This window comes from Mercenaria mercenaria, chromosome 1 (assembly GCF_021730395.1).
Source record: "Mercenaria mercenaria strain notata chromosome 1, MADL_Memer_1, whole genome shotgun sequence".
In the NCBI taxonomy this organism is placed as follows: domain Eukaryota; kingdom Metazoa; phylum Mollusca; class Bivalvia; order Venerida; family Veneridae; genus Mercenaria; species Mercenaria mercenaria.
In genome coordinates, this window is record NC_069361.1 from 28,456,608 (window position 1) to 28,472,209 (window position 15,602).

The 15,602-nt window shown below is 34.5% G+C and overlaps 1 protein-coding gene and 1 long non-coding RNA gene across 4 annotated transcripts in view; one reads left to right on the forward strand and one right to left on the reverse strand.

Moving 5' to 3' along the window:
- Positions 1–6,305, forward strand: part of LOC123542878 (uncharacterized) — a 63,136-nt gene extending 56,831 nt beyond the window's left edge. Inside the window, exons 2-4 of the long non-coding RNA XR_006684852.2 lie at positions 2,298–2,389; positions 3,565–3,659; positions 5,899–6,305. This is a non-coding gene — a long non-coding RNA (uncharacterized LOC123542878). The remainder of the gene's footprint in view (positions 1–2,297; positions 2,390–3,564; positions 3,660–5,898) is intronic.
- Positions 6,306–10,685: 4,380 nt separating this feature from the next.
- Positions 10,686–15,152, reverse strand: LOC123542870 (uncharacterized). 3 transcript variants are annotated; one of them, XM_053543077.1, is made up of 3 exons: positions 15,076–15,152; positions 12,893–13,339; positions 10,686–11,224 (listed from the first exon to the last, which is right to left on the reverse strand). In XM_053543077.1, the coding sequence occupies exons 2-3, from the start codon at positions 13,293–13,295 to the stop codon at positions 11,127–11,129; spliced, it is 501 nt and encodes a 166-aa protein (XP_053399052.1). In that variant the 5' UTR covers positions 13,296–13,339; positions 15,076–15,152; the 3' UTR covers positions 10,686–11,126. The 3 variants fall into 3 exon arrangements, with proteins under 3 accessions (XP_053399052.1, XP_045184838.2, XP_053399043.1); XM_045328903.2 differs by having other exon boundaries at positions 15,070–15,136; XM_053543068.1 differs by having other exon boundaries at positions 15,066–15,136.
- Positions 15,153–15,602: the final 450 nt, after the last annotated feature.

Consider the following 15,602-nt stretch of genomic DNA (forward strand, 5'->3'; position numbering starts at 1 on the left):
TCATGTCCCTGTCAGCACGAGCACACGACACAATTTGGAGCCAATACAACAGAAAAACTTGTCATCAACTAAGTTTGATCATATGGGGTCACTTGATCAAAGGTCATGGTCACAGGGGCCAGTTTTCGATCAACTATTTGACCTAGAACGTTCAAACTTCATTGGGGGATTGGGCCTACAAAGTAGATTAGATCTATCTCCAACTGTTTTTGGGGTCACTTAATCAAAAGTCAAGGTCACAGGTGTCTGAACATGGAAAACTGTTTCCGATCAATAACTTAAGAACCACCAGGACCAGAGGGTTGAAACATCATAATGATAATTGGACATGCAAAGTAGATGACCACTGTTTCAAAAAAAAAATATTGATTTGGTAGCTGTGCTGATACCATATAATAAAAATATTTCGCAATGTTTAGTAAATCAGGGCAATACCTCAAGAGTAGCTACAGCTATCTGAGATGGTATGTTCATAAACATGCTGACTAACTTTTGAGAACATTACATAAGAATTGCTAATGTGATGTAGCAGACACTACAGCATTTTGCATTTTTGAGTAAGTCAAGGGCAAATACTGGATTCACTGAAAATGCGACTTGTTATTAAATGTGACTAATATTTATATGACCAAAATATACAAAAAAACATATTCTCAATTTTTCATCATGTTACCATGGCAACCATAGGAAAATGTACAACTGTTTTTACAGGAGTATCTGTGCCATACTTTGAAACATCGATTACTCTTAAACATCTGAAAATGATTCAGAAATGTGCCAAAATATGCAAAAAAAACAGAATTTATCACTTTTTCATCATGTTACCATGGCAACCATAGGAGAATGTACAATTGTTTATAGAGGAATAACTGTGCTATCCTTTGTAACATTGATTAGTCTTTAAACATTTGAAAATGATACGTAAAATGTGCCAAACATGCAAAAAAGCAGAAATTATCACTTTTTCATCATGTAACCATGGCAACCATAGGAGAATGTACAATTGTTTATAGAGGAATAACTGTGCTATTCTTTGTAACATTGATTAGTCTTTAAACATTTGAAAATGATACAGAAATGTGCCAAACATGCCAAAAAAGCAGAAATTGTCACTTGTCCATTATGTTACCATGGCAACCATAGGAGAATGTACAATTGTTTATAGAGGAATAACTGTGCTATCTTTTGTAACATTGATTAGTCTTTAAACAAATGAAAATGATAAAGAAATGTGCCAAATATGCAAAAAAAAGCAGAAATTATCACTTTCTCATTAGGTTACCATGGTAACAATAAGAGGTATATAAAATTATTTTTAATGGAATATCTGTGTTATCGTTTGGATCAATAATAAGTCTTTAAACATCAGAAAATGGAATCAGTTTGGCCAAAAAATACAAAACAAACAAAAATTCTCACTTTTTCACTGTGTTACCATGGTAACGACACAGGAATATACAATCATTCTATTACAGAAACATTTAGGCAATCATTTACAGCTTCGAATAGATTTTTAAAGTAAAAAAAATATCATAATATTTGTAAAGATGTGCAAAAGGGAAAAAAATATCATTTTTTCACTACGTTGCCATGGCAACGAAATGGGATTATATATTTCTCAAATGTATAAATATAGTGCATGAGCTGCTCTGTTTAGAGAAATAGTCTTTTTTCATTTTTTTATTCGTTGATACACGAGGTCAACAAAAATGATGCTATTTCTAAATCATTTTGAGTTTTAAGGCTTTTCAGAGTTATCTCCCTTATTAAGGGTCGTTTCTATGGCAATAGTGCCATTGGTTTATGCATTTATATATTATATGTTATGCATGTATACATATTTATGAAATGCATAAGTCATAGAACTTTTTTTAAATTCTATTTAGGCCGATTTATTTAGTATACCCCCATGTAAGATTGGTGCTATTCATGAACAATAGCATACAATGAAGCATAGAATTTTCATTAAATAATGGCCTCTGCAGATTCTTACTATTATTTTCAGTAAATATACACATTCTACTAAAAAATATGACATATTTCATCATCATTTAGGTGGGGGCCAAAATCGGCCCAAATCCTACGTAGCCCTTTAAGGCAGGATTTTCTTCTTTTTTTTCAGATTCCCTGCCAACCTTCGCCTTCTGTTACCTGGACTGGCAAGGTTGACAAATTTATTTTCCTTGTAAGCACACTTCAGCTCCCTTCTGTATAACTGAATTCTAGCTTTATTAAAGCAAACCCTCCTTCTCTAATATTATTTTGGCAGCTTTTCCTGTTTTGGCTTTTTTTTTCAGACCTTAGAGATTTTAGTCCCCTGAAAATGTGAAGTTGTGCCAGCCTTTGCATATGTCTTCTACCTTCAGTCAACTACAAGTATCTCCTATTTGTAAGTATTTTGTGAATAGTATATTTCCTTTAAATTTCCTTTAAAATTGTTATGCACATTTACATTTAATCTCTGCATTGGAAGATGCAGCTTGCTATCATTCAGCCTGATAAAATAATTGTGAGCATGTGCTGCTGGTAAATTTTTTTGACCACATAATACAAAGCTTCCAAAAAATACAGTTCCTGATTTTTAACCTCTGAAATAATAGAAAATCTTTAACTTCCTTATAATTATATCAAGTGACCTCTTTTCACCCCAAGTGCATAATTTGAACAAACTTGTTTGAGATCCATCAGGCAATGCTACATATTAAATATCAAAGGCCTAGGCCATGAACTATGAGACAAGAAAATCTGTAATTTTTTTCCTGTATGTCTATGTAAAACTTGGTGCTCCCAGGGCAGGGCCTCTTTTCACCCCTAGGGATATAATTTGAACAACTTTGGTAGAGAAACACTAGGAAAGGCAACGTATCTAATATCTAAAGCCTAGGCCTTACAGTTTCAGGCAAGAAAATTTTTTCCTATGTAAGTCTATTTAAAAATCGAGACCCCCCGGGCAGGGCCTCTTTTTCACCCCAGGGACATAATTTTAATAATTTGGGTAGAAGACCTCGAGGCAATGCTACATACAAAATATCAAAGGCCTAGGTTTTGTGGTTTTAGACAAGATATTTAAAGTTTTTTTACTATATAAGTCTATGTAAAACTTACGACCCCCGCGGTGGGGCCTCTTTTCACCCCAGGGGCACAATTTGAACAATCTTGATAGATGACCATAAGATGATGTCACATGCCAAATATCAAGACTCTACGCCTTGCGGTTTTGGACAAGAAGATTTTAAAGTTTTTCATTTCGGTTGCCATGGCAACCAGAGTTCTGAATGGAATTAAATTCATTGAACAGTTTGAAAGGGGACCACCCAAGGATCAGTCCTGTGAAGTTTGGTGTAATTCTTCCCAGTGGTTTTCAGGAAGATTTTTTAGAAAATGTTGACAGACACACGTCACACCACGCACAACGGACATTGAGCGGTCACAAAAGCTCTACATGAGCCTGGCTCATGTGAGCTAAAAACTGTTTGCTGAAAGGTAAGGGTATATGTTGAAGCAAACCCTCCTTCTCTAATATTATTTTGGCAGCTTTTCCTGTTTTGGCTCTCTTTGTTTTAGACATGAGAGATTTTAGTCCCCTGGAAATGTGAAATTATGCCAGTCTTTGCATATGTCTTTACCTTCAGTCAGCTATAAGTATCTTAGAACTATTTGTAAGTATTTTGTGTATATATTTAAGTATATCCCCTTTAAGGTTGTTATGACATTTACAATTGGAAGATACAGCTTGATATCATTCGGCCTGACTTGCGAAAATCCGCTGCTGGTAAATGTTTTTGACCACATATTACAAAGCTTCCGAAATTTCAATCTAACATCCTATAACTAATAGAAAATCTTTGTCAGCAAATTTAAAGTAGCTACAAATAAATGTCCTTTTTTGATATTCAGTTGTGGATATTGAAAGAAATTTGCAAACATCACCATTTTTGTTTGTACATATTGTCCTCATAGTGCATGCAGTATTGCAGTGTATAACCATGTAAAAAGATGAAAGAAGAAGAAGCTAGAAGAACTGTCGTTTCTTTATAATTATTTCAAAATTTGACAGAAAATAAACAAAACAATAAAAACAAATTGTGCTGAAAGGTGTGTATATGTTGTCAGGATATGTTGTGGCACTTGACATATTGGCTCTTCCATCAAACAGTTCCTCAGAATTCTGCAGGTGTTGTTGCATGTAAAAACATTTTTAAACCCTGTAAGTAATTTCTCTTGATATCAGTAAATCTGCTTAAGGAGGTAGGTTACCTTGTTACAAGGGTAAATTCAAATTAGTTGAACCGCAACATCTTTTTGTATTTCGTGTAATATGAAGTTTTAACTGCTAAAATCTCAGTTTCGTTTGTCTCTGTCCCTTCAAGTTCAATTTTTATCCACGTTTGAAGAACATGACCCTCCAAGGGTATTTCATATTGAAAGAAGAAGGAAAATACGGATATTTAACACTTTTCAGTGTATTTTAGTTTTATTGATATCCGTAGAAGTCAGCATAATGTATAATTTTACTAGTATGCACGTTAGCTTTCTAATATAAGCTTAAAATGTATATGTCGCGGGGCTCGTGTTTCCATGGTAACGCATTTTCTCTCATTTTTAAACAACTATGTATAAAAATAAGGGTTTTCAACGGCTTCATTGCCATTCTGTTAATGACCAACATGGAATATTTGAGTAATATTATTAGCAAAATACCAAGCACTATACATGGTACTCTATTTTTCTTAAAGTTTAAAGTAACCATGGCAACAGAGATGTTTAAAATGGCTTATATCTTGCTTTTTGTCGTAATTTCTTATAAAATAATATTGAATAAGATTATCTTTCTAGTTGATGTAGCTTTAAAACATATTATTTCTAATGTAAGTTATATTTCCGTGTTATCTGTATTTATTCAAAGGAATTTTTAAGCTTAGAATACTTACAGCAGTACCCCTCGTCTGGCATTTTTCATGGAAAAATCGTTCAGCATGCTACAATTATTCTCATGGATATTGTTGAAATGAAAATAAAAAGCCGAAGCTGGGTTTCTTAAATAGACTAGTGTCAAGGCTTTTGAATTTTACATTTAGATACATAGGTCACTGGCTTCGTTTCCATGGTAACATCAGTTCAATTCAAGAAACCACAATTTTCTACTGAAATTTGAACAATTTTAGATCTTAGTTTTAGTATATAAGTAACAAATTATCAACGGAACCTGAAAAATAGGTATTACAAATCAAACTGCTAGATTTTTTATTTGAAAATGGCCGTTACAAGTAACCTCTCACCCAACTATATTCCAAATAACATTGGTTACCATTATCCATTTTCTTACATTCCGCATTACATTTCAATATAACTACATAAAAGAAGCAAAATATTGATTATAATTCAGAGCAAAAGACTCAAAAAAATTATTTCAGCAAATAATGGTTTTTTGAAAATAGTTTGAATAAAGAAAATGCACAGAATTACGTACTTTCAAGATAAAAGCTATTAATTTTGCGCGGTAACTGACACGTAACGTCATGACATCAGTGACGTCATTTTAAGGCAACATTGTTTTGAAGCGTTTCTGCGGCAATTTATTTATTATTTCTGCATTATTAAACCATAAAGCGTCAGATCGAAGACAGGTCTATGATTTGTTTTCAGAAGAATGAATAATTTAACACATTTAGTTTGTCGTAAACGTCGTCGTAAATCGTCACGTTAGCTTCCGGTTGGACATGCGCACATACAAATATAAAGGTAACCTACCTCCTTAAATTTCAGCTTTATAAACAAAATTTAGTCAGTAAGTACATAGCAGTTTACATCGTTTTTGATCGTCTGACAGAAAATAGGTAATGTGATTTGGTTAGAATTTTGCTTATCAAATTTGTTAAAGTTCTATTTTTATTTCAGGCTTTCTGGATCATGACACTGGCAAACGGTGCTGCATTTAAATCGGTATGGATTGAAAGGAGAGAAAGCTGAAAGTTGAAATAATACATGAAATTTTAAACAAGTTTTACAAAATCTATAGAGAATAGAAGAAATTTAATGACCAAGATGTAAAAATTGTTCGTAAATTTAAGCTTGCAGAAAAAAAGTGAACAGACCTGCAGGACTCGACCTTAATTTCCAGGGTTAGAGTTAGAATTCTGTCTCATTGAACACTGTCAACTTTTAAGAATATACCAAGCAAATATATTAAATTACATGTAAATACATATATGGTGCCAGTCAGTGTTGATGTGTTATTTATGAAACTGTTTGAACTTGTGCAAATCATTAAATAACAATTGTTTCCAATAAACATGTAAATACAATTTCCTTGGTTATACTTTTTCAGCTTGACTATTAAAAGAATAGGTAGAGCTATTGGACTCACTCATAGGTTGGTGTCCCTATTTGGTTAACTTTATGTATGTAAGCTCTACTTCGCATTTTTACAAAGTTGTGCCGCTTTTTGGACTTTTTTAGCTCGACTATTCGCGGAATAGGGGAGCTATCCTACTCGCCCCGGTGTCGGCGTCACACAAATGTTAGTTTGCGTACCACCCGAAATATTTTCAAAGTCCATTGAGATATTGCTTTCACATTTTGCATACTTGTTTAACATCATGACCCCAGGCTGTAAAAAGGAGGAGGCAACTCTATCCAGCATTTTGACTGAATTATGGCCCCTTTTCGACTTAGAATATACTTATTGTAATGTTAGTTTTACTCATAGCTTATAATATACTATCAAGCACTGAGAATAGTCGAGCGCGCTGTCCACTGACAGCTCTTGTTTGGTTAAGGTTTTGTATGTAAGCTGGTATCTCCATACCCGCTAATGATAAATTTCACACAAGCATTATTGTCATGAGCTGATATGCATTGTACAGGTTTCTTAACCCTGTATTGCAGTTTTACAAAATTATGCCCCTTTTTGGACTTTTTTGTATGTAAGCTGGTACCTCCGTACCTGCTAATGATGAATGGAAATTTCGCACAATCGTCTATTGTCATGAGCTGCTATGCACTGTACAGGTTTCTTAACCCTGTATTGCAATTTTACAAAATTATGCCCCCTTTTGGACTTTCTTGTATGTAAGCTGCTATCTCCGTACCCGCTAATGATAAATTGAAATTTAACACAATTGTAATGAGCTGATCTGCATTGTACAGGTTTCCTAACCCTGTGTTGCAATTTTACAAATTTAAATTATGCCCCTTTTTAGCTCGACTATTCAAAGAATAGTCTAGCTATTCTACTCATCCTGGCGTCGCCATCGGTGTCACATCTTGGTTAAGTTTTTCCATGCAAGTACATACAGCTATCATTTAAAGGAATATAGCTTTCAAACTTATTTTTTCTTTTTCTAGGTCAATTACCAACCTCACTGGGTCAAGTCCCTTAACTCTGACATGTATTTTGGGCAAATTATGTCCCCTTTTGGACTTAGAAAATCCTGGTCAAAGTTTTACATGCAAGTTACTATCTCCAAAACTAATGCAGATATTGAATTGAAACTTTACATGTGCCTTCCAGCTATAAAACTAGTCCCATAACTCTGATATGCATTTTGGTCAAATTATGTCCCCTTTTGAACTTGAAACTTGATAATTTAACATTTTTGGTCATATTTTTCCTGCTTTTGGGACAGTATTTCAAATAGTCAAGCTTTAATATTCTTTCAATTGACAAAGCTGTTGAATAGTCTAGCGTTGCTATCCTCCAACAGCGCTTGTTTAAAACATACATCTTCATACAGCTTAATAATACGTTTCTTTGTAGCTCAAATTTCCATTATGTTTTAGCATGGGACCATTCTGTTTATTATGCCCCCAAAAGTGAGCATATTAAAATCGAATTTTTTGGTGAAAGGTTTTGATAAAGTCAAATATCTCTGTTATTATCAAAGTGTTTGACTTGAAACTTAAAACAGTTGAATATAGTTGATGGGTTGCTTTAAATGTCCAAGTACATTATAAATATAATAATTATGCAAAATACAGAAAAATGGGGATGGGGTGGTAAGGGATAGGTAAATGGGTTGGATGTTGGCGCAAGTGGAGCAAGGATGAATATTTAATGGAAAGCCACGTTCCTTAAACGCACAATTCGTTTTAAGAAATTGAATATCTGTAGTCATTCTTTAGTCCAATAAAATAATTAAGGGCAATAACGCTGGTTAATGAAGTGATGCTGACAAAACTGTGCATGCACCACTGCCCTATAATGAGCTACATTTGTGTAAAAGTTTCATGAAGATTCATTAATAGGTTATGTACAGTAAAAAATCCCTATTTCCACCAAATCAAGGGGAAAGACTATGCAGACTGATCATGATCAGCACTGTTTGCCATTCAGTCGGTATCTTTTTGATAAGCACCCCTTTTAACAGTTAATGGTTCTTTCCAAATTGAAAGTACAAGTTCATTATACACATAGAATTTTTAGCAGAGTAAGGATTAAATACTTGTTGAATTATAAGCATTTTCAATTTTGAACGGATGCAAAGACAATGCCAAAACAATTCTCTCTGCCTTTGGCATGGGATAATGAAGTCCAACATACTGATGGACCTTGTTCATAATTTAGATGATGTTTGCAAAATATCAAAAACCAATGGACAAGAACAAATCACAGGTAGCTATGCCTTTATTCAGATATTCTGGTAAATTACTCAGAATCTGCCTTATTTCTAGATCAAATATTTTAAAAAAAATATATTTTTTTGCTTATCTGTGACTGCCAATATTGTTAAATCTGATATCCTACACATATAACAAGAGTCTAAATGGTCCATCTATTCTAACATGCACTGCAAACATCTTGCATGAAAATTAACACTAACAACAGAATTTTGAACAAGTACATAAAGATATTAGCATTACCACCTACATTTCAAATTTATGCAGATTTACACAAACTTTAGCTAACTTTCAGACTATGTGATTCACGTTACAAGGACTGTGTTGGAATTTTAGAAATAGAGCAATATGATTTTCTGTATTTTACCTTCTGTAAAAACTTTTTGTCAAAAAAGGAAGTTTTTTTGTTTTTCTAGTAAACTTTTAAAAAATGCAGCTTTGAGGGTAACTATCAAAATTTATTCGGCCTTGCCAAGGTATACTGCTTCAACAAGGCCACTGCCAAAAAGTGTCTCGCCAAAGGGCAGTTGGACTCCTGCTAGGGAGTTTGATACCCGCATTATATTTTTAACACTTGATAAACTTATATTTTGAAAAGTGGAGGTGCACAAGGACTTGTCATGGGGGAGTAAAATGAGTTTTGAACCATCCTACAAGGTTTCAAAGCAACAGAATTATGTAGCATTTTTTGAGACATTGTAATTTTTTATGAATTTTCAAAGGCATAAAAAAAAATCTAAAAATTCCTAATATAAAGGTCAAAGTCACTAGTGGGGCAGGACTCGCCATGGGGATGTAAAGTGAGTTTTTGAACCATCCTACAAGGTTTCAAAGCAATGCATTAGTGGTTTTTGAGAAATTTTTTTTTTCTTTTAATTTTCAAAGCTGTCTAAAATATTTTTAAACAAGAGCTGTCCGTAAGACAGCGCGCTCGACTTTTCTCAGTGCTTTGCCAGTAAAAAAAAATCAAGTTAAAAAGGGACATAATTCTGTCAAAATTCAATCAGAGTTATGGGGATTGTTTCTCCTGGTGTAGACTTTGATGGTAAATAAGTATTTTAAGTTTCAAGTCAGTAGCTTTGACAGTAACAGAGATATTTGACTTTATCAAAAACTTTAACCAAAAATTCTAAGTTAAAAAGGGGCATAATTCTGTCAAAATTCAAATCAGAGTTATGGGGATTGTTTCTCCTGGTGTAGACTTTGATAGTTAATATCCATTTTAAGTTTCAAGTCAATAGCTTTGATAGTAACAGAGATATTTGACTTTATCAAAAACTTTAACCAACGGCAACGCCGGGTCGAGTGCAATAGCTCTACTCTTTCTTTGAAAAGTCGAGCTAAAAATGCTAATTTCATTAAGGTCAAGATCACTAGGGGGCCAGGACTCGTCATGGGGGGCGTAAAATTAGTTTCTAAATAAACTTTCCTACAAGGTTTTAATGAAATAAGTATATATAACGGTTTAGTTATTCCCAATTGTTAACGCCGTCACCGTCAGAATTTGGATTGCTCAGTCTCACTTCCTCTAAAAGTGGGCGAGACAATAAACTAGATGCCCAAGGGCAACATTTTGAGCCCACCAGCTGTCAGAAGGACTGGGAGTGGCACACAAAACTCTGTCTCACTGAGACAAACATTTGTGCCAAATAAAACAATTGTGCCGGGTTATTTTATAATCCCACATTCAATGACGAAGTTATTGTCCGGACAAGGTCAGTTATAGCCATATTTGACCTTTAAACTCCAAGTGTAACCTTAACCTTTAAGATATTGACATGGGTGTTGCGCAAACTTATGGTCCAGACAAAGAAATCCAGACAGACGCACTGACGCACGCATGTACTGACACACATACACCGAACAGCCATTTGGTCTTCGCTCCCTTACGGGCTCGACAAAAATCAAGAAATCAAGCAGGACAGTTGCTGATATGATACTAAGTATGCAAGCCAAGTTACTTTTGTGTACACTGGATAATCTTGTTTTAAAACCAACAATCTGGGAACATTAATTGATAATGACTGCCTCTCATTAAAAAAAAAAAACACTACAAAAACAAAGACCCAAGTTCCACATTATAATTTTAACAGCATGACTAACACATATTACATTTTGATCTGTGGCTGCAACACACCATGAAAGGTATTTTCTCAGACAAAATAAGCTTTATATCATGAAATAAACTTGTGTTAAACTACTATGGTTGTCCAGGCCCACTTCCTCTCTGTCTGAAAATCTTGTACAAAATAATTACATGTATGTAAACATTAAATTTTATCACAGCAAACAGTCTATTGACACACTTTCATCAGAGAAAACCGCATGGTCGATTTTCTCGCGAAAATTTCTGTTACAGAAGCCTGCTATTGTCCACCTGTAGCTACCCTATCCTCAGCCACCTTGACAGAAGTTTCTATAATAGCTTCACTTGTCTGTCTGTGCATCTTGTACAGCAAACTTTGAAAGTTGTTCTTTGAAAAGTATTGAATTTGGTGTTCTATACTTTATCGTTCAAATATGTCCCAACTGAAAGTCTTCTTTTGCTGCTCACTTTCTGTAACCTTCTCGTCATACCATTCCTTCTTTATGTACGCCAGCCACACTGAAATAAAGATAATGTTATATTGCATTACAGACTTCATGTTTTTTTCTTAGGAGATAACTCTGAAGCTATTCAAATTTTGTATGATTTAGATTATGCCCATTTTCTTCTTTAAACAAAGACTGATAGACCTTGGGATGGAATTTTGACAGAAAGTGATAACGTGAACCAAGAGCTGTCTAATAACAGCAAGCTATTCGAGACCCATTTTCATAATTATACTAACTAACATAAAAAAGCTTTACCAAAAGTTTCTAAACTGAAAAAGGAGCATTATTTTGAGAAATGTTAGGCAGATATAAAGAACCTGTTTCAAAAACATCACTGTATGATGCCAAAGACTTATAAAGAGTTTAAAAGCATTTAGTATAATAGACTGAGAAACCTGCTTACTTCATCATGTGACACTTTTATCAGGCATAGTTTTGCCAAATTGTAAGCCACAATTATGAAACCTGCTGTGTGTGGTCATTTCATTATCACAAAGATGTATCATTGTGTGCAGTAGCTTCTGAGAGACTGGCAAAATTTTCACAAAACTTGGATGTTAAAAAGGGGCATAATTTTGAGAAAAATGTAACCTGCCCTGTGAGATTATTGCATAATGATAAAGACTTGTGGTGAGTTTGAAAGCATTCAGTTAAGTAGTTTCTGACATACCTATGTGCATGTATGCAATACTTAAAAGAGTTGTCTTTCTCTGAAATGCTGGGTACACAACCACGTCTTACTACTTGTATGTTTATGTATTGTGGGCCGGTGGCCTTTAATTACAAAATAAAATTTTTGAGTTCAGTTGAGTTGTAATATTTTTTAACAAATTCTATGTGAAAAGGGAGCACAATGTAAAGTATAAGCTGGAATTTTGTAACCTGTCTTTAATATGAGGTCACTTCATGATAAGACATGTGTAAAAAGTTTGAAAGCATTTGGTCCAGCAATCCTTGAGAACCCTGCTTACATGCAAAACTTTTACCAGAAATGGTGCGTAATTTTGACAAATTAAAAGCTAGAGTTATGTTACTTGTCCTGTTTGCAAAAGATATGCATGAAGTTCGAAACGGATATGGATGTTGACAAAGGGTGACAACAGAAGCTATAGTTTTTTAAAGAATTTAGTAAAGTTGAAAATAGATATTTAGAAATCATAACTATCTTATGCTTGAAGTCACTGGACTGAAATACAGTATTTGCATGATTTCAGTATTACACATGCCAAATAACACTTTAGCAATGATGTTGTTCTAAGTGTAGCAGACATTGGACAATTTGACTGTGTATATAACAGGTGAAGTAAGACGAAATTTGAATGTTACAGAAGGAAAAGCAGACGTGATAAAAAGAACATCACATTTTGTGTCTTTCCACATTGAATTTATTAAACTGACTGGATTTTATATTCAACTCATTTATTAAATTCAACATAAAGACACACTCATATAATACCCCCTATATAAGCTGGTGGCCGAACCAGACCATATACAGCAAAGTAAGCCTTTCCTGTGATTATTGTACTGATGTGACATCCATTTATAGATTACAAAAGCCTAATCTGCAAGATTTCATTCAATGTCTGTCATAGCCTAATTTCATTGACAAGAAATACTCATTGCAGTACTTACTGGCAATGTCATAAATTTTTCTGCGTCTTCTGAGTAGGATACTTACTTCCAAACAATGACAGGTTGGCAATGGCTATATATTTCCTTTTATGTGGCGGAACCAACATTCTGCGTAACCATAAAGTTCTGCATATATGTGCCATCAGGCCAAATGTGAACACAGACACTGTAACTCTGCACTCCAAACAATCATCAGTCCACTTATCTTTAATTTTTTCCCAAGTACTAGAAGAATCAACACTGTCTGACTGTGACACTGAAACATCAGATGTACCGCTGACCGACTGTTTGCCTGTAGAGTTGACTTTTCCTTCACTTTTTTGAGACTGATCTGTAGTAGCTTGAATTTGAATATTTTCACTTGCTTGGTCTATTTTATTTTCTTTAACCTCTACCTGTCTGTTTCGGCTATCCTTGTATCCAAAGATTTCTCTAAGTTTATGCCACATAGCCTTTTTCTCTAATTCACAACAACTTTCTGAATATGAAGATTCTGAAATTAAAACCAGTAACGGGTAATTTAGATGCTGTCAGGAGAGTTTGACTATTCAAACTGTTTGTAAACAGAGAAGTGAGAAAAAAAAGGATAAAACATTAGACTGCAACAGGAAATTTATATACAGATGAGTGAGTTTAGCTTGTGTGTGTATCATTCTTACACTCCCTACTCTATAAATATATAGAAATGACCATAAGGAACTAGTTATAAAATATTGTTAACTCAGGTAAGTTATTCAAAAAAAAGTATTTTTGCTGTTCTCACAAAGTGACCTTTAAAGTGAACTTAGTAGCAAACTGTGGTTAATCAAATTCTCTTTCAGTCTGAACATGACCGGATAAGCATAATGGGGTGTTGAGTTTTATAGCTTTAAAACTTTTGCGTAAAACTATCGGCCTTGCGTAAAAACTTTGCTGCATAGCTGGAAAGATAAAAGGTCAAGGATTCAGGAAATAATTGCATTAGTCTCATTCAAAATGAGGAATTGGCACAGGAGGGCTTCGTAATATTTTATGATAACTGAAACAAGTTATGACAGTATTAAGCAATAACTGAAATGGGTTATAAACTCAGGGGTGTAACTGTTTCAGATTATCGCAGTTTATAACCCATTTCAGTTATTGCTTAATACTGTCATGTCACAGGGACGTAGACATATGGGATGGTAGAATGTCTGTGTCACTGGAGGTTTGACGGTAGTCAGCCTTAATCAAAGCTGTTTGTCTCTGGACACCCTCTATCTGGTCCGAGGGTCTGAGTATAGGGTGACCACACTTCAGACTTGTATTCCAGCTGCGGTCTAACATTAGTCCCTAGTAAGCCATGGACTTAAGGGGTTCAGATTTGACCTTAATGTTTCTGTGCAGAAACCCTTACGTTTGATTCACTTTCTTTGCTGACCTATTAATGTGGGTTTCCCATGACAGTCTATTTGAAATATATCCTCACCAAGGTATTTGGCCAAGGTGACTGATTCGAGTACGAGTCCATGGAGGTAGAACTGGGTGGAAATAGGATGTTTCCTTCTTTGACGTGAATGGTTTGACATTTGGAGGGATTGAATTCCATATCCCACACAGACTCTCCTAACATTTTGAAGTCATTTTAGGGGTAACATGTTCTTTATGTTCTATATATTATAATAAAGCAAGAGCACCGCAATGCGGAGCAATATACGCCCAAAGTTATGACCTTAACCTTGAAGTAAGCCATCAAAAACATGTGGTCTCGATGTGGTGAACATCTGTGCCAAGTTTCTTTAAAATCCTTCAAGCAGTTCAAGAGTTACATAGCGGACACGAAACAGTCATATGACCTTTGACCCCTAAGTGTGACCTTGACCTTGAAGCGAGCCATCCAAAACATGCGCTCTGCATGTCGTCTCGATGTGGTGAACATTTGTGTCAAGTTTCTTCGAAATCCTTCAAGGGGTTCAAAAGTTAAAGAGTGGACACGAAATTGCTAACGGACGGGCAGACAGACAGACACCGGTGTCATAACATTATACGCTCCCTTCGGGCATATAACAAGATTTAAGTACTGCTGAAGTTAATTTAGTAACAGCAATAACAAAATAATCATCAAAATTTTCCGAACTTCTGAATCTGTCCAAAATATATTATCCGAATTTTCATTACTTTATAAAACAGCAATTTCACATAAAAAGAACTACATCGAGCTTAAAATGCATTCACAACCTGCAGAAAAAATGAAAATCTACTAACTGTTACATTAATCTTGTACTGACAACTACGATCTCAAACAATTTCAGTAAATTAAAACATTGTCATAGGTCGGGTATTAGTGAATAGCTTCTTCGATGGTTATAAACTACTAAATTACGAATGGTTTGATAGAACTAATTTATTTTTATCTGTTAATAGTTTGGAATATCTGCCCTCCATAATCATGCACAGTTCAGTCCCAGCTTTATTCTATTTGCTGAGCAGCTAACTCTGTAACCATGAATTAAGCTAATTAATCTGGTTTAAACCTTTTATTCTTTAAAAACTGCATCTCACCATAAACATCATTTGGCTGTACTTAGTGTTTACCCTACTTTTTCAATCAGTCACATGCTAGACATTTTCATTTTTCCAGGAAATGTACATGCATGCATGTAATACCTTTACAAATTCACAGAGTGGTTATTCAGGGAGTGACATACTGTGATGGTCAAAAATCTGTGAACAAACTAACCAGTTGCAGAAACTTTTGATGCCAATGTCCCAAATACTAAATTTAAGCCAGGTCAAAC

Bases quoted from the DNA above. Each gene is read 5' to 3' on its own strand.
- LOC123542870 (XM_053543077.1), bottom strand. From the start codon at position 13,295: ATGTGGCATAAACTTAGAGAAATCTTTGGATACAAGGATAGCCGAAAC. The intron at 11,225-12,892 runs GTAAGTATCCTA...TCTTTATTTCAG, and splicing joins CAACCTGTCATTGTTTGGAA to TGTGGCTGGCGTACATAAAG.